The sequence below is a fragment of the Rhodnius prolixus genome, unplaced genomic scaffold (genome assembly GCF_049639745.1).
Source record: "Rhodnius prolixus isolate KJV_2025 unplaced genomic scaffold, Rpr scaffold_8, whole genome shotgun sequence".
Lineage (NCBI taxonomy): Eukaryota > Metazoa > Arthropoda > Insecta > Hemiptera > Reduviidae > Rhodnius > Rhodnius prolixus.
Genome location: NW_027411593.1, coordinates 3,225,207 through 3,244,716, shown reverse-complemented (window position 1 = coordinate 3,244,716; position 19,510 = coordinate 3,225,207). Strand labels below are relative to the sequence as shown.

Genomic DNA, 19,510 nt, shown 5'->3' with positions numbered 1-19,510 from the left:
TATCAATTCTCATCTACATTATGGTTTTTTTTAAACAGTACTCTATACTGAAAAATAACTCTTAGGTGGGAACCAACTCTGACCGACTTCCTAAGTTACTATAAAATTTCCAAATCCAAAAAGAATTTTTCTTGAAAAAAAAATAATAAAAGAATACGACGTTATCGGAAAAACCTTTGGAGTAATTTCCGGCAAAGTGAACAATCCTGTAGTTCCGGTGGAGCAGTTTTCCGTCAAACTTGATTTTAGCCCCACGTTTATACCTCATTAACAATAAAACAAGATATGGGACTATAAATTACAACAAAAATAGCCATTTTTGGGGGGAATCAACTACCCAAGGGTGGTTGGCACTTTTGGTACAACGTCCTCAAATTTAGATAAAAATGTGAAAACAGCCGGAAGCTGGAAGTCATGCGAGTCAATACTCCAGGTCCTTTTTCTTTATATTCTGGTCAACAACTATTTTTCTCCCAGATTGCTCCATAGTCGGATTTAACCATGGGCGGACAGGGGGGGGGGAAAGAGAAAGACAAAACTACTCTGTGTGATCGGTTAGTAATGCATGACGTCATCAGATATAGTTTGTAGACTCATTGGGCTAATAATAGTTGAAGTTAGTGCAAGTGCGAAAGGTACAATCAGAACTAGTTAGCAGTGATCTAACAGCCGAACGGGTTACTTGTGAAGCCAATAGTAACATCTCGCGTTCATCAGATCTGCAGCTTTTTTTTTTTTTTTTTTTTAATTTCCGGTCAAATTCTTTTTGAATATCCGGTTTCAATGTCTTCTTACTGGGCTTAATTTGTTCTTGTTTTTTTTTTTTGTTTTTTTTGGTGGAATTTTACTTGGACAAAAATAGATACTTGATTTACTGAAGACAAATCAATTATAATGGACGCCAGAGCGGCTGCTTTAGATGAACAACTGAAAGATTACATCGCAGAATGGCGTGCGCAAAGGACCAAAGAGGAGGAGGAATTGAAGCAGATGAAGGAGAAGCAAGCAAATCGAAAGGTTGGTTTATTAAGTTATTTTTTTTTTTCTCTAAACGTCATCTTGTGATGAAAATTCTAAAAGTTTTCATTTTCACAGGAAATATCACGTTTTGAGGGCCCCTCCCCCCGCCCCCCTGCGGTTTAGGACAAAGTATCTCCATAAAGAACAAAGAAAGCTATCCCTACAAATCGACTATAATTATCTACCATTATCCCTAAACTAGACATACCCCCCTTTGAAAACTATTATTTTCCAGTTATTTTAAGAGGTTTTTCTTGAAAATGGCACCAGCAATTTTCCTTTTTAAACTTAATAAACATATACATTAAATAAGAAAACTTGAAACATAATATAAAAACGTAAAAAATACATTAACATTCATTCTACGAAACTGCTAGGTTAGTGGATGGTTTCCCTCTAAAGTGCAATTTTTATCGTTTTTATTATATTACCAAGGACAAAATGAGTTTGAAGTATTCTATTTTTGAGGAAAATGGCTTTAGCAGAAATGCGAATTCTTGTTAGCTTCCGTATCCGGTCTAGATTAAGACCTATTATGGTTTTGAATTACTTTTTTATGAAGGAAAGGTCCTCGGACGATATGCAGCCCTTGAAGCCGTATTGTTATAATAAACCTACAAGGCGCCAGGGTAGCCGAGCGGTTAAGATACTAGACCCGCAAAGCTAAGATGTATTGTTGGTTTAGTGGGTTCGATTCCCCGGTCTTAGCCCTTGAATTTTATTTAATGGTTAATAAAAGAAATTTACAGTAAAATATGTTTGCTAGTCGCCTCCGTCCACGACATCTAATTTGGTAGTTGGACGTAAAGCCCGCATGAAAAAATAGGCAATTACTTTACTTAGTAAACCTATATTAAAAACTAACACTTCTTTGAGAATAATAGCAACTGAACCTGATTCCTTTTCACTGCCTATCAAAGGGCTTTAAATAGCTCGTGGATGTCTCGCGAATATGCCCGATTTATTAAACATTGAATACTCACCGCAAGTCAAGATTAGAGTTCCCTTCTGATTCAAGACCATTTTGTAGAAAATAATATTTGATATTTTTCCTTTTCTAATTTTTATAAATCAAATTCCAGGTATTGCGAGCGGAAGAGGAAAAGAAAATGGCCGAGAGGAAGAAAGCTGAGGAAGAAAGGAAGCAGAGGGAAGCGGAAGAGAAAAGGCAGAAAGAAATGGAAGAAAAGCGCAAGAGGTTAGAGGAAGCTGAGAAGAAGAGGCAGGCTATGATGGCAGCCCTTAAGGTAAGCAGGCTAGCCTTCAATGGTGAGAAGGGCCCTAACCAGTAGCTGCCACAATAGAGCTTTTGGGTCGCCACGTCATAGGCTTTCTGGCCAATCTCCTGGGGGACTCTAATCTGACTCAGCTCAATAACTGTAGCGGGTTGGTCGTTTCCTTCTTTTTACAACCTACTCAGAAACCGCTCTACAATACTCTGATCAAATCCTTCTACAAGTTCCCATACCAGATTCCAAGCTCCAACCCTCTAGTGCTTGCACCCTATTCTCGAATTCTCCCAGGAATCATCCAACATCTTCGTTAGCATCTTATAATTGCCTAATTGTAATTTTAATTGAATGATTATCATTGAAATCAATCAGGCTTAACTATCGACTTTCAATTATTAGCTGGGACCGTAAATTACTGATAAAGACAGAATTTTTTCCACAACCAAAAATGGTTTTTTTCTTTATGGTTTCGTTGCCAGTAGGGGTAATGGGGGATGGGGCAGGCTTCCTTACTAGGAAGACTAGGGACTCCTCTTAGGGTTTATTCCCTTAGATGGGTTGCCGTCACCTCGACTATGAGACCCAACTTCCCCAGGTAATTAAATGAGGTTAGAAGGAATGGAGACGGGAAAGGAGAAGGAAACAAAAAGCCCACGGTCAGTGGCCTTCGGGGTACTCTTTTAGTCTTCACCCACAAGGACTATTCTACTTTTTAAAGAAGAAATGATAAAGAAATTGTTTCTTTTTCAGGAGCAAACAAAGAGCAAAGGACCTAATTTTACCATCCCTAAGAAGGAGCCTGTAAGTTAAAGTTATTTATTTGATTACTGAGAAAAACTATTCATTCACTTATTGCACGGTTTTTCCCCGCCTATAAAAGTTAAAATTACCAAATTTTCTTTAAAATATAGGACACATACTCTTTTATGACTGTAATTTTTATGCAACAACTCAGATCAAATAGATTTCGAGAAAACTGTTGCCAAAAATGGGCAAAAAATGCATTTTCAAAAATTGTTCTTCTTCTTTACTGTTTTTGTAAACAGTAAACGGCAATCAAATAAAATCTACAATATTCTCTCATCCTGTTACAAGAGACCAGATTGAATAAATCTTCTTGTTGTATCAGTTGAACGAAAATACAGCGCAACAGGAACGAAATAAAACTAAGGAGCAACTGGAAGAGGAGAAGAAGATCTCCCTGTCGATCAGGGTGCCGCCGTTGCAGATCGAGAATTTCAACATAGACAGACTGAGGCTGAAAGCTATGGAAATGTGGGACACAATAGTCAAACTGGAGACTGAAAAGTATGACCTAGAAGAACGGCTGAAAAGGCAAGATTATGATGTAAGTAGATATAATTATTGTCAATCTAAGGTTATACTTTAAAAAATGTTCACTCTCTGTAAGCAGTAGTAAAGTAAAGTAATTGCCTATTTTTTCAGGCGGGGCTTAACGTCCAACTACCAATTAGGTGTGGTGGACGGAGGCGACTAGCGAACATACTTTACTGTGAATTTATTTGATTAACCATTAAATAAAATCCAAGGCCTAGATACCGGGAATCGAACCCACTAAACCAACAACACATCTTAGCATTGCGGGTCTAGTCTCTTAAACGCCTAACATACTTTACTGTAAATTTCTTTTATTAACCATTAAATAAAATCCAAAGCCTAAGATCGGGGGAATCGAACCCACTAAACCAACAATACATCTTAGCTTTGCGGGTCTAGTCTATAACCGCCTAACACACTTTACTATAAATTTCTTTTGATTAACCATTAAATAGAATCCACTAACCAACAATACATCAAGCTTTGCGGGTCTAACATACTTTACTGTAAATTTCTTTTATTAACCATTAAATAAAATCCAAGGCCTAGACCAGGGGAATCGAACCCACTAACAAAAAATATATCTTAGCACTGCGGGTCTAGTCTCTTAACCGCTCGGCTACCGTGGCGCCTGAGAAGACGAATCAATGCTTGTTTATTCCGTTCTTTCGAAGATCGAAGTGCCCGATTTCAGTATCACCGTTGGTCGAGCAGGAGAATACAAAAATTTGAAATATGAATTTAAAAGAAGTATTACTAGCAATAGATTCATTTCAATAACTATTATTTTATTATATATAGAAAATAAACAGTAAACCGGGTACAATGTCTAGCTGCAAAGCTATTGTTCAAATTATCTGGATTTGGCCAATTAGATACGCCCATTAAATTGAAAATCGTTATTGCCCATAAATTGTTAGAATGCTGTCTATAAATTATATGGAGACTATATGGATATTTTGTGCTTGGCTGTGTGTGAATTGTTTCATGCAGCAGAGCTTGTATCCAAAACATTGCTGGTAGATACGTTTTTGTAAATAAATTATTTACTTTTAACAATTTATTCAATAAATCGTTTTGTTTTTTCTGAATATATTGGCGCTCATATAACCGGAAATAATTTCAGTGCAACAAAACGTCCACATTGACCTTTTTTTTTTTTCTTCTTTTGGTTTTTGTCTACAGTTCTAAATGTTTTCGTTAAACCCAGAGTTTTTACTAGAAATGATTTGGCTCCGTTTCAGTTGGCTAAAGTAAAGGTATTTTAGATCTTCTCAGAAGATCTGCTTCAAGATCATTGAAAACAAACGTCATTAACTGGGCAGATGATAAAGTATAGTAATCGCCTATTTTGTTTTATTTTTTCAGGCGGTACTTAACCTGCAACTACCAATTAGGTATTGGTGACAGGGGAGGGGGCGGAAGCACATACTTTACTATTAACAATTTTTTTTTTCTTTTCTAACAAATAAAAAGTAGATGCACGTGGAGCCACGCTCATAACCACTAAACCCATCCCGCGGGTAGATGATATACTACAGGTGCTAAACAATAAAGTGATCAATAGATGCACATTTCGGCCCTAGGGATTTCTTTTAAACTTGAAATTCTAGTAACTTATTTAATTTTCCTTAATATTTCAATGTGCTAATATTAGGCAATTTATTTATTTTCAATGAGTTGAAATATTTTCAATTTGGACAAAAATTTCTTAACCAATAATATAGCATATACTAAATGCCTTAGCCAATAATATAGCACTATCCTAAATGTCTTAGCCAATAATATAGCACTATACTAAATGTCTTAGCCAATAATATAGCACTATACTAAATGTCTTAGCCAATAATATAGCACTATACTAAATGTCTTAACCAATAATATAGCACTATACTAAATGTCTTAGCCAATAATATAGCACTATACTAAATGTCTTAACCAATAATATAGCACTATACTAAATGTCTTAGCCAATAATATAGCACTATACTAAATTTCTTAACCAATAATATAGCACTATACTATATGCTTTAACCAATAATACAGCACTATTATAAATGTCAAAACCAATAATATAGCACTATTCTAAATGTCTTAACCAATAATGTAGCACTATACTAAATGCCCTAACCAATAATATAGCACTTTACGAGTACTAAATGTCTTAACCAATAATGTAGTACTATACTAAATGTCTTAGCCAATAATATAGCACTATACTAAATGTCTTAAACAATAATGTAGCACTATACTAAATTTCTTAACCAATAATATAGCACTATACTATATGCTTTAACCAATAATACAGCACTATTATAAATGTCAAAACCAATAATATAGCACTATTCTAAATGTCTTAACCAATAATGTAGCACTATACTAAATGCCCTAACCAATAATATAGCACTTTACGAGTACTAAATGTCTTAACCAATAATGTAGCACTATACTAAATGTCTTAGCCAATAATATAGCACTTTACTAAATCGCACTAATGTGTGATTTCCTTAAAAATGCAGACTTTTCAAAACCCGTAGTTTAAAGAATATGTATGAGTTAGAAACTTCGAGGGTTTTAGTAAAAGAAAGTCGTATGAGTTTCAGTAAATGTTGTCTAAATTGAATCACCATATTGGACAAAGTTAGGGCTTACATAAGAAGTCGTTATGTAAGCTTATGTAACTACTAAACTTCTTTTTTTTTTGCGCCCCAATTATTTTTCTCAATTTTGCTCATTTATTAAAAAAATAAATAAAAAAAATAAAGTCCCAATTCTTTCAGCGAGTAAACATTTTGGTGGAATTTTTATTTTTATTACAGCATCATTAGGGGTGGACGGTGAATTCAATACTACGTAAGTGGTACAATCCTTATATTACCCAAAACGATATTTTGAGTGCGCCATGGTAGCCGAGTGGTTAGAGGCGCGCACCGCAAAGCTAATATGTATTGCTGGTTTGGTGGGTTCGATTCCCGGGGTCTATGCCTTTGGATTTTATTTAATGGTTAATTTAATAAATTTACAATAAAGTATGTTTACTTGTTCATTTTAGTACATAAAATCTAATTGGTAGTTGGACGGACTTTGAAGACTGTCTAAACATTATAGAAATGACTTTACTTTTAACTACTCCACATTGGATAATCTTGTAGAATGACTCAAGTAAAAGTTATTGATCCTCAAGTGTCCTAAGACCGTTTTAAGACAAAGATTATGATATTTGTAACAAGAGAAAGTTTAATGTTTGCCAAAAATTAATAATTTGTTTTTTATTTTTCATAAAAAAAAAAAAAAAAAAAAAAAAAAATTGTAAATGAACTCAGCTGAAGGAGTTAAAAGAACGCCAAAAACAGCAACTCAGACATAAAGCGCTTAAAAGAGGTCTGGACCCGGAGTAAGTATTTTGAAATACTTGTATGTTTTTCTACGTAAAGTTTTTTCCATCTTCTTTAACTTGGAGTTTTTATTTTTCAGAGCTTTGACTGGTCGTTATCCGGTAAGTTATCTTCGGTGATTCTGCATGGATGTATTATTTCTCATAATTTTTGTGCTCTTAAGAAAGAAGTATTGCGAATTATAATTTTCATAACAGCATTTATAGGGGAAATACATGTTTTTGTGGTTTACTTAGTTATGCTAATCGCACAAACGAGAATAAGCTTAGCGATTGGTGCAGTTTACTTCCTCGAGGAGATCCAGGATTCAAATCCAATTGCCTGCCGTAGATTTTCTGTTCCTAGCCACCTGTTACGGCTCATAGACTGTGTAGTCTGTAACGGACATAGCCTCAAATGTTGACACTCCTTAAACCAAAGTAATAAATACATGTTTAAAGATGATCAGATACTGATGTTTATTCGTCTTACAAGTCACTTAATAACCACAGCTCGTCCCGCAAACAATACGAGCACCAAACACCAAAAGTGGGTGGTTATTTGGAAAACGCCAACGTTCGCTATTGACTGACTGTCTGGTGCAGCAAACCGCAAACCGTTTGTCATGGTCTAGCAAACATTCTAGCTGTTCGTGCTCGCAAACAGTTCGTGCACCCGGAGTCAACCAAATCACAACATTTGCTGTTTGCATGTTTGGTTGATTGGTGCTTAGTTTTTTTCATTTCCGTTTTATAAGAAATTGACGCAGCCATTACTGTTACCCCTTTTGGGCGTCTTCCTTATGGCTGGAAAAACTATAGCCTAAGTCTATACTAAATGTTTTACAATTGTCTTGGCAAGATCAAGAAATAGAGAGAAAATAAAATTACCTATCAATACAAACATTATGGTGTACTCGTATATCAAGAAAATTCAAACTTAATAATAATTTCTTTGTTTTCTCTAATTAAGAAGATTAATTTTAATCCGAGCAACTGGAAGTTAGGAGGCGCTTGCTATCTACCAATATCGATATATACATCGATCTAAAAAGAAACCTGAACCCACAACATAACCTTTCCACCACCATTATCAGGTTTGCACTTAGTTTAGTCTTAATATTTGCAAATTTTGAAGTTAGTAAAATTGCTTTCAGCCAAAAATCCAAGTAGCATCAAAATATGAACGAAGAGTGGACATCAGATCGTACGACGACAAGAAGAAACTTTTCGAAGGCGTAAGTTTTGTTTTTTTTGGTTAAACATTTTCTTAAAGATTTATTAAAATGTGGAAAATCGGGAAATTCTATCTCTGGCCCAAAATTGATAAAAAAAAATAAAACTGAATGATCATAATCATTATTACCCTAACCGTCTTGCTCTGCCTAGGCAGAGTGAGGCGCCTTCACAAGTATTTCTGCCCTGAACTCCCTCTCTATTCCTCGCCGGCGGCAAGGCAGTCCAGAGCATCCTGTAAGTCTCCTCCGAACTACACTTGTACTCGCTTGTTGCGGAGTCTAGATCGTAGGCGTAGCATTTCTGACTCTGCCCCCATCTTGTTTAACGCACAACCCGTCGAAGATAACGCCACTTCTGTAACCTGGTTGTGGCTCCCCCGAGAATTTGGGATCCACATTACATTCCGCTATATTCTTAAGAGATATCTAAAAGGGTTACTTTTCTACATAGCATTTACAAATATCCAGACAAACCATTAAGGCACCATACAGCTCCTTGGCTACCGTCCCTGGATCTCGAATAAGGGCGCCTGATGTCCCTAAGGGCAGCCGCCTAACCGAGCTATCAGGCTAATACCATACTGGAAAAAATCGCTTCTTTCCAACTTTTTAGTCTTGAACCTGGTGGTTTAACTCTGGACAAATTTGTGTCCAGTTTTCCAGCAATGGACAACTTCTTTATGAGTTCGATGGGTTGTCGGAAATCAAAAAGGAAATAGTAAGAAGTTTCAGTGTTGTCACGTGATATCTCCTAGTTAAGACCTTTAAATGGATCCACTAGTTAACCAGCTTCTTTTTTTTTGTAAGATCCCGAAGGAAACACAAATGGATCTTTTGATGAAACACCTGATTTGGAATAGACACTTCTTTAAAGATTAACATAAAAATATGTTTGTTTTTTTTGTCAACTGTTTTTTACTCACTCCATTTACTAATTTTGAACAAAATATATATATCTATTTAAAATATCAGGGATGGGAGACACTGATCGCTGAAGACATGGAAAAACGATGGACCGTACGATCAGAGCGTTTTAACAAACGTCGTCGCAGTAAGTTTTAACAAAGAAAAAACAAAAAAGTGTCCGTCTCTTGTAAATAGGAAATCAATTGGAATGTTTAGTCAGTGGTTGTTGATGTCCATTTTATTTGCACTAAATTCTACGTTATTTTCTCCCAGCAAGTAAACCAAAAAAAGGCACCCACCCATTGTTGTCTTCGTAGATACATCAACTCCCAAAGTTTTATGTAATTTTACTAGATCCCAAAGTAAAGTTGAAGTTAACATTAACAATAACTTCATTCAAACAGAATATGAGCTACATTCAGAATTGTAAATATTGTTTAAAAAATTATCCAAGACTATAAAGAAAAATTTACTGGACAGAACTGTTCATCTTTTTTTTTGGTGACTGATTCATTTAATTCATTCCTTATTTTTAAGAAAGCCTACTTTAAAAATTGACTACTGCTCCATCTAAAAGAGTTTTCAATGAATTAAACAACTTGGATAAACTATCACTGTTGAGTGTTGGAGAACACGTTTTTTCTAGCAAAACAAACGTAATTTCTCGTTATGAAGATAAAATGGAATCCTGGAAAATGATATACCGTTAGAAAGTACCACATTAGACAAGGGAACTTTTACTAAAAAGTGGCCAGCACCTAGGGTCTGATAATGATCACATAAGGGCCTAATGAGTTTTCTTCAAAAATTTCGATTACTTTTTATTTTTCCCAGTTTCCGGAGGAAGATTTAGGCTGTTTGGAGAATAATTTATGCTTCAAAATGGTGTTAATTTTTAGGAAATTTTATCTGTCTTTCTAACCGTATCATCAGCATCGAATTCGGACTAAAACTTTCTGAGTAATAACATTTTTAGTACCAAAAAAAATTAAGTGTCACTCAAGAACAGTGGAAAATATGAAGTTGGCCAATACGTCTTTGAAGTCCCACTTTAGATGTACTACACACAGTAGGCGTATGGACAATACTTACCGGATCACCCTGTATATATGTACACTGGGCCAAAAAAGTCTGTGAACACTAACCTAAATTTTATTACTTTTATTATTATCTTATTAGAAACTTCTTTTATTTTCAAATGAAATATACTATTCGATAGAGAGAAACCAGAATTTTTCATTTTATATTCAATCTTTTATTTTTGTTCAACAGGAATATCACAATTAAATGTTTAACAAAACAACACCCCAAACGAATGCAAAAAAAGTCTGTGAACACTGCAGAAATAAATCATTCTTACACATTGTACGTGAATTATAAATTTTAAAAACTTGTAGGACCTCCTATGTTCCTAATCACTTCCAACAAGCGAGCTTTCATCGATCCTAATAATTTTGTGGTCGTCAATGTTGGAATTTTATCCCACTCTTCTAAAATAGCGTTTTTTAGTTGTTCACGGTTTCTTATTCCTCGTTTATTTATTTCGCGGCTGATTTCATCCCACAAATGTTCTATTGGGTTAAGGTCTGGCAATTGTGGAGGGGTGTTTAGGCGCCAGAGTGTATTATTTAAAAGCCATTCCCGAGTTTTTAGTGCGGTATGTTTCGGGTCATTGTCTTGTTGGAAGACAAACGTTCCCTCCAACCCTAATTTTTTTGAATTTTCTTTTAAATTGCGTCTTAATATATCCACATACACATATTGGTCCATCATACCATTAATTAGATCTAACTTGCCCACTCCTTTAGCACTCATGCACCCCACACCAGAATGTTGCCTCCCCCATGCTTAAAAGTAGGCTTCATATTTTTCATTTTCATAGCTTCATTTCTTTTTCGCCACACTTTTTGTCGTCAATCAGACCCACATACATTGAATTTCGACTCATCTGAAAAGATTACGGTTTCCCAGAAACTAGAAAGCTTAGAAACATATTCTTTCGCGAAATCCAATCGGCGGTTACTATTTATTTTATTGATTAAAGGTTTTTTCCTCGGGACTCGACCGCAATAATCGTATTCATGTAATTTATTTCTAATTGTCTGTGGTGTTACGCTTACACATAACCACTTGATAATTCTTGACTGATTTTTGAGCGCTTGTCCTGGGTTCTTCTCGAACAGACTTCAGAATTTGCCGTTTATGAAAGGAATTAAGTTTTGGTGGCCGTCCACTGCGTGGCCTACTAATCACATTTCCGTACTTTTTAATTATATTATGCACCGTTGAAGGGTTTTTTTGAACTATCTTCCCTATTTCTCGAATACTTTTTCTTTCATTTCGCAACGTCACAATAAGTTCTCGAATTGGTCTGGGAACTTCCATATTAGTGGTTAAATATGTACTAATTAGATTATTTATTCACAAAACTGACTGTAGTGGTTTCTACAATACAATAGAGAACTTTGAAACTTTATTCAATCGTTTTTCTGTTTGTTATCTTAATGTTTTTACATATTTATACAGCTGTTCACAGACTTTTTTTGCATTCGTTTGGGGTGTTGTTTTGTTAAACATTTAATTGTGATATTCCTGCTGAACAAAAATAAAAGATTGAATATAAAATGAAAAACTCTGGTTTCTGTCTATCGAATAGTATATTTCATTTGAAAATAAAAGAAGTTTCTAATAAGATAATAATAAAAGTAATAAAATTTAGGTTAGTGTTCACAGACTTTTTTGGCCCAGTGTATATATATATTTTTTTTATTTCTTTAGGCCGACATTTCGAACTAGGTACTACGTACAACGATTGCAACTTAGTGGCTAGTTTCATCAGCTTAAAATGCCCTAACGATGCCTTTAGTTCCTAAGGCCGAAAGTTTGGCAAAGTAATTGAAGCTTAATGGACTTTCTCTTACCTACTATTCTCAAAGTTTAAACTTGGACCATTTGAATCGTATTTAATTCTTATCACTTTAGAAATTTGTTAGGGTTAACGGGAGAAGTATAAAAATAATAACAGTACAAACGAACAAACAACACATTAAACAAGAAACATAATATATTGTATTATAATCATAGACAAAGTGAACACATTTAAAAATATTAAACTTAACCTAAAACGCGAATACACAATCAGCACAGACTAAAGACATAAGAAGCGCTCCAAAGCTTCTCCTTCTACATACATCAACCCCCACTCTTCCAATTGTACCAACAACCAAGACTTGCTGAAATACTAAAATAATATTTTCTTTCCTTAACAAAATTAAATACTTCAAAAATAATTCCTTAATCAAGGCAAATAAATAAAGTGAAATTTGGTAGATACATGTGTTTTGTAATCACCATTTTAAAAACAAACTTGGGGGCGCCGCCAGCGAGAGAATCTTCAAACATTGGAAATTCTGTTTAGTAAAAACAGGCGTTCAAAAAACAGGGAGGAAAAAATACAATATCTGCACGATTACAGCGCATTCTCTCGATAGAGCAAAGAGAAAGTCTGCAGTTGGCAATGTTTTTTTCACTTTCCCCTTTATTTGTGAGAAGTTATTCTTTGTTTATATGTACGTTGTTTTTTTTCTTTATTGTTTGTTTATTTCTATTGTTCAAAATGTTATCAAGTATCATCGTATTGTTTTCTGTATTTCTTCCCTAACTTGAGCATGTTGTTTTTTTATAAAACTATAGGGTTTGGAAGCACAGAACAAAGAAATCGTAGAACAATTATGGAATGAAAAATCTAACAAGTTTGGAAAAAGAATTCAACGTAAGTTAATTTAATTTGGTTTGTTTGTATTTTAGTTTTTTGCTGCTTTTTTTTTGTTTTTCGTTTTTAATTCAATTTAATCAAGAAAACTGAACAAGTTTAAACTTTTTCTTTCCTTTTTTTTTTAAGTTTGGTTGAAGTTTGACCAACTTTGTTTAAATCTATTAATTAAAAAAAAAAAAGAAGCAGACAAACTTTAAATAGAAGAAATAGGAGGAAGGAAAATTAAAATGGTTTTTGCGACGGAAGAAAGAGAATCTGGATTGCTCACTAACACGGCTTTATCGCTCACCAACTTTGCTTTTCGGGCCATTCTTGCTCAGTTTGCAAACCGGAAACGAATGAAGAGTCGTAGAGGGAGGTGGATAGCGAACTTACTTTAGTAATAAATGCACCGAATAACCATCATCCAAGCCCTAGACCAGGACTCGAACCCTTATCGTGTTTGCCCCCCCCCCAATCAGGGAAAATCCAAAAAGTATTTTTCTAGAGTTTTTTTTTTTTGTTTTAAGTTAAACATTCAGCTAGAGAAAAATTTTGAAGTTCCTTCAGAGACTGGTGAGGGAAAAGGTAACTCTCTAAAGTGCCACTATCGTTTAATGTATTTCCTCATTACTTGTGTAATACTATCAGCTATTAAAGTTATTATTCAGGAAGTACATATTATCTGGCGGAAGAGTCACTTCACTGAAATTGCTTTTTAGTTTTAGCGAATTTTTTTTGGCGGGTGAAAATGGTTCCGAGTTTTCCTTTAAATTATGTGCGTACGTCATACAGAGAAGATCGATTTATTTGCGACATTTTTTTAGGAAACTTCCGCTTTTTTTTTTTGGAGGAGAGGAGGCGAAAGTTAAAAAACTTACCTCTAAAGTTCCATTTCAGTATATTGCACTTTATAACATGCGTTAAGGTTATCGTTTTATTTTCAAATTTTATTTCAGAGAACTAAGAGTTATTACTGGGGTTTTGGGGGGAAGCTTTGGCGCGTCACGCTACACTCAACAGAAGTGTTTTTTGTGTGTAATTGATCATATCTGCGTGAGAATGAACCTATTACGCTAACCACTTAGCTAATCCCTTTCCTTGCTCTTGCTATTGTCATGGAAACAATGCAATCGTTTAATCTGCTCAAAATTATCAGAAAAATATTGAGCACTTTTGCTATTACCGTTGAAAACAAACATTTTCTTAGTAAACATTCCAAATTCCAAGAAGGTTTAGGGAAGTGGATTGAGTGTGTTCGCTCCACATTATGACGTATAGTTCCGGAGCAGTAATAGAGGGTTACTTCAGCGCGATCTGATAGCGACTATCGCTAATACCAGGTTGCTCGACTCAATCTCTGCGTTTTTATAAGCAAGGTTTTGCAATAAGTCTTTTTACGCTAGATGCGCTTAAATATTCTTAGTACTTATTATCACTTTATTCGCTTTATGGATTATTTTTTCATTGTTCCTGTTAAAATTAGTGAGACTACCAAAATGGTTTGGAGAGAGACCTGGCAAGAAGAAGGACGCTCCAGAGACACCAGAAGGAGAACAGGAAGAGTTAGTAGAAGAGGAAGTTGATCATTTAGCCGACCTGTCGCTGTCACTGTCCGACGATTCAGAAAAAGAGGGGAAGGAGGGTGAAGAAGAGGAGGAGGAAGAAGAAGAGGAAGAGGAATCTGAGGAGGAGGAGTCTGAGGAAGAGGAGGAAGAGGAGGAGGAGGAAGAGGAATAGAAAGGTTAGATCGCTTTCATTATTCTTGGCAAAATTATGTAGGGCAGGTGTTGGCGTAGTGGTCATTTGCCATGGTTTCATAAGAGCGAGATCCCCAGTTCGAATCCCACGTACTACAACTTTTTACTTGTTAGAGAACAAAACAAAATTGTGTGTAATCAGAACATCTTAAAAACACGAAAACTCTCTTTAAGTTAAGTTGTAACTTAAAGTTAGTTAGGTTTGTGTTCCGCATGTAATTTAGAGATCAATATTCCCTCTAGGAATTTCCCGTTTTACTAAATGGGTAATTTTACTCGTGAAATTTTCTGAAAAGTGGCCTAAATTACAGCCCCTGGTATCCTGGTGGAACCTAATCGATATATCGACTTTTATCATCCTGCGATTTTCCGTTTTTAGAGATATTATATTCATACAGACACACGCACAAAATTATACCATTTTCTAGAACTCCAAAAATTTTCTTACTGGGGTGACAACCAAAAAGGCCGTTTCAAAAAGTCAATTTCGAATATTTTTGACTTGATCGATAAGTTTCTTAAATTAGTAAAGAGAAAGTAGAGAAAACTTTAGGTTGTTATTTCCGGTTGGAGATTTTATCTCTACTTTACGCGAACGAAATATAAAATTTGAGCATTTTTTCTCTAGCCCAAAGTGTTTATTTTTCATGTACATATGTTCTGCTTACTCACAGTCGATTTTATTAAGAAAAAAAAATAACTGATATTTCAGCTGAAAAGTTCATTTCGAGAATTGAACTCAATCTCTTATCGGTAGTGAGAGAAAGTAAAAATTATTTTAAATAATTTATAAATACAAAAAAAAAAAGTACATGTTATTTGCAACATATACAAGTGATTGTGATGCGTGTATCAGGAGGACATGTGCGTTTAGGAGCTCCATTCTAAACATATATTATATAGAATATATATACATATATTTATATATATTGTAAATGCAAATAAAGCCACCGCTACCTATGTTACATCTCTATTATTAAACTTTATTTTTATTTGCAGGTATTTAACATCTGATGGTATTATAAAATTATTTTAATTCGACTCTATTCAATATAATATTTGACTTTTAAATCAATTAAACAATGTTATTGATTAACAATTGTTTGGTTAATAAATTAAATAAGATTTTAGGAAATTTTTGTGACAAAAACAGAACAAGACATTGGAGTTTACTAAACTAGTTTATTTCATTTTTCTTTAATTATTTTTAAATATTTTCTATTTTTATTTCTTATTTTGTTGTAATTTGATCAAATCAAATAATATATATTTAAATTATGTGAAAGAATAAAATTATTTATTGCAAATTATTTAGTGTATTTTAATTCTCTTATTTATTTGACGTTTTTTTTCTCTTAACAAAATTGACGTTGAGAAATTTTCTTGATACATGGAATTTTTAGTAAAAAGATGTTAAAACTAAAAGTTAAATCAAACGTCTCTTTCTAAACGGAGTGTACAAGATCTTCAAGGTGGTATTGTGCGGAGAATTTTGAGACTGAATGAAAGAGAAAACTTTGGATTTTGTAACTTCTACAAGCTAATTCAATGAATGAGAGACAATGGTTATGGCCAAAGAGAATTAGTGAGCTTCACACAGGAAGGAGAAGTGACGGCGTTAGAGGAAGAATGCTGAGTATATCCCTGTCTAATCTAAAATCTAAAGTTCCCAAACGTTTTATTCAAAAGTTTAGGCAAATGATGAGCAAAACCGTATAGAGAGATGATGTTAAGTCGATACAGAGTAGGGGGCGACGACGCACACAATGACGGACATATCTAGGGTGCCGCAAGTTAAGTGGAACCCATCTAAATGTGGAGGACACGGATGTTAGCAGGAAGTTACACCAAGTTTAAAGCAGTAATTAGAAGAATGCGTGCAGGGACTTTGCTACTTGTGGAGTACTTTCTAAGTACAACACAAAGCTTCCAAAACTTCAGTCTTACAACACGAACAGTGGTACACAAATACAAAAGTACTGCAACATATTTAGTAGAAAACAAGCACTGATCTCTACCAAAAAAAGAGTCAGTGTGTGTGTGAAACCAGTGTGCTAGGCTTCTTTAAATATAAACTCTTTTTAATAATTGTAGGCGTTAGCCTAGGCTTAGTTTTTGCCTCTTTTTAAAGGAACTTTCATCATTACCTTATCTTAATTAGAAACTTTCTCGGAATCTTTTACAGAAATGCTAGTGTAATCTTTCTGTCACAATCTTAAACCGGAAATCACAGACTTTTTTGCACTGCACAGTTGTAAAATAGAAATCTGGTGTAAATTCAAACTCGACTCTTGCTGCAGTTTACTTGTATTTTCTTGAAACTTACCATTTCTGCTGAAAATTATTACAGTTATCAGACCCACCATGTTCACTTTTTAAAAGAGCCTACATCAAAACGAAATCGTTAAAAATTAGTAAAATATATTTCGTGAAATGGGCACTTCCGGTGAGTAGATTTGCTTAAATTTTGAAATTTTGGTAAAATCTAATATTTTTAGATAATAGTTGGTAAGTCTATAGAGTTCAGTGAAATGCCTCTTCAAAGAAGAGCCCAACAAAACCACTGGCAAATCGAATTTGCCGTCCACGACTTCTAATTTAATAATTGGACGTAAAGCCCGCCTCAAAAAGTAAGTATTACTTTATTTTTCTTGGAAATATGAAAACAAAAATTGGAATCAAGCGTATTCAAAATAGTGTATGCTGATTTTTAGAAAAACTCAAAAGACTGGAAAAGTCAATTCAGATCTCCAGACATCGTTAAACCGTTTGGAACTGAAGTATGCTACCCTAGACCCTTCTAAAAAAATTAGTCCTCTGGGGTCCAAATCATAAATAACTGCTCAAATTCTATCTGTGGTCTTGGAAATTTCAATGTACTACACATAGTCACTTATAGGTGTTCCTCGTCAAAACTATACCCTCAAATCTTGTTTTTCAAACTCATGAGACAAACACATGTATTTCCATTCTTGAAAATTCAGTGTCGAAAATTTGATAAATTTGCTGTCACCAGGGGCAACAAAAAAAAAAGAAAAAACGATTTGGTAGTCCAGTTTGGAAGGTGGATCTGCATAAAAAAAAGAATTGTCACAAACATACATCGTTTTCAAATAAATAGAATGTCTGTTGGCGTCATATCTCATTGAAGCGGGGGGCTGAGGATGAAGAAAATTGAATCTACTGATATTCTATTCAAGCTGACATGCGCAATAACACCCAATTTTTACACTCAATTACTATCATTTTTCACAGCATATTACTCAATCCAATACTACAAATACTTTTGATAAAGATAGCAAACTTATCTGTTGGAGATCGTGAAGGCATTGGTGCCGACTTTCTTTTTAACCCCTACCTAACCTTATCTCAAAGATTTGAAAGGTTTCAAACGTTTCAAAGTAAGGCCGTCTAGGTTATGGCCATCAGTGTTTATAAAGATAGTTCTTATTATATCTGCTGGTGTGATCATGATTATTAAGTCCCATGATGTGTGTAGGCGCGCGTGGCCGCCTACACCCAAATGCTAAGGTGCCCAAGTGGGCGCTGTACGAAATAATAGTAGACAAAGAAGAATAGAAAAAATAAAGAGAAATAAAAGAAAAAGGGGAAGGTACTTACCCTTTGCAAGGAGCGATGTGCGTGAGGTATGTTGATAAGCTGCCTGAGAAGCGTTGAGAGGAAAGGAAGCTGTGGAGCGGAAGCGTGTATATATGTTTATGTAAATGTGTGTGTGTGTGTGGTGAGCTTTGAGAAAGGGAGGCAATATTTGGGCTCAGGCTCAGAGAAGCGTAGCGGAAGTGGAAATGAGGTAAGCGGAAGAGTAAAGGGGGAATAGTGCAATAAGTGCACTATAAGCGGTGAAATATGCGTGAAGCGATATTCTGGAGAGGCGTTCAGATGCGGATGATGCGTACTGTTAGGTGTCAGCGGTAGTGAAGCGTAGCGGGTTGAGAGGCGTTAAGTTGCTAAAAGCGTGAGCAGAGAAGCGTCTTAAACAAGGACTAGCGGGGAACTGCCCAGACTAGAAAGGTGACCACATGGTTCAAAGGAAGTAGTGGGGCAAAGGGTTTAGAATATAGAAAAACAAATAAAGGAAATAGAAGCGGAAACAACAAGTTAATATAGAAAGTTTGAGAGGATAAAAAAGGTGTAAAATAATAACATAATAATGAGCGATAAGAAATATGTAGAAAGAAGGAAATTAAGGCGGATGTGTACATTAGTACGCGCGCGGGCGCGAGGCTGAATCGCGAGAGACGGACGCTAGCCAAACTGGCCGAATGGTCTCGGTCACGACCGAACATCCCGCCCGCCCTGAAGGCTTGGCTTCAGTGAATTTGACATGAGCGAGGAGCGGAGTCTGGCCTAGATGCGGCGGGTGACCCCTGAAGCGGTTGGCGGTAGTACGTGGCTGTTTGAACCACTGCGGAAGCGGGGGAAGGTTCCCGAAGGCCTGCGGGATAAGGTTACGGAGATTCTCCTGGCGGATGCGATCGGGATGGACCGTAGAGGGGGCTCGTCCTTGAGATGCAGTTAGAGAAGGCAACCAGTGTGGTCCTGGAGTCTTGGGTTTAGAAGCGGCTCGATCCGAGGATGGAGCGCTTAGCGGTGGGGAGTTACGGATGGTCTCGACCCTGAACACCATGTTTAACAATCTCTCACATGAGAAGCGGAGATCACTGATAGCGTGCGTGAGGTGTTGCTTCGTGGACTGAGATGGAGCCTCTTTCATGTCGCCCACACTGCAGACTTGCGCGGGATATACCCGCCCGCCATTCACTGTGGCAGGGGGAGTGTACCTCATGGTTAAAGTAAGTTGCGGATGATGGAGGTGATTTTCCAGCTCGCGCAGTGAGTTTTGTGCGTACACGAAATTAGTTTTGATA

The 19,510-nt window shown here is 35.6% G+C and overlaps 1 protein-coding gene across 2 annotated transcripts; it reads left to right on the top strand.

Annotated features, from left to right (window-relative positions):
* The first annotated feature begins 518 nt into the window (after positions 1 to 518).
* Positions 519 to 15,902, top strand: LOC141450702 (troponin T-like). Of its 2 annotated transcripts, none has more exons than XM_074121379.1 (10): positions 519 to 1,017; positions 2,103 to 2,267; positions 3,003 to 3,053; positions 3,382 to 3,600; positions 6,914 to 6,984; positions 7,065 to 7,086; positions 8,121 to 8,201; positions 12,801 to 12,879; positions 14,348 to 14,605; positions 15,621 to 15,902. In XM_074121379.1, exons 1-9 carry the CDS (start codon positions 895 to 897, stop codon positions 14,599 to 14,601), a joined length of 1,065 nt encoding a protein of 354 aa, XP_073977480.1. In that variant the 5' UTR covers positions 519 to 894; the 3' UTR covers positions 14,602 to 14,605; positions 15,621 to 15,902. The 2 variants fall into 2 exon arrangements, with proteins under 2 accessions (XP_073977480.1, XP_073977479.1); XM_074121378.1 differs by lacking the exon at positions 12,801 to 12,879 and adding an exon at positions 9,174 to 9,252.
* Positions 15,903 to 19,510: the final 3,608 nt, after the last annotated feature.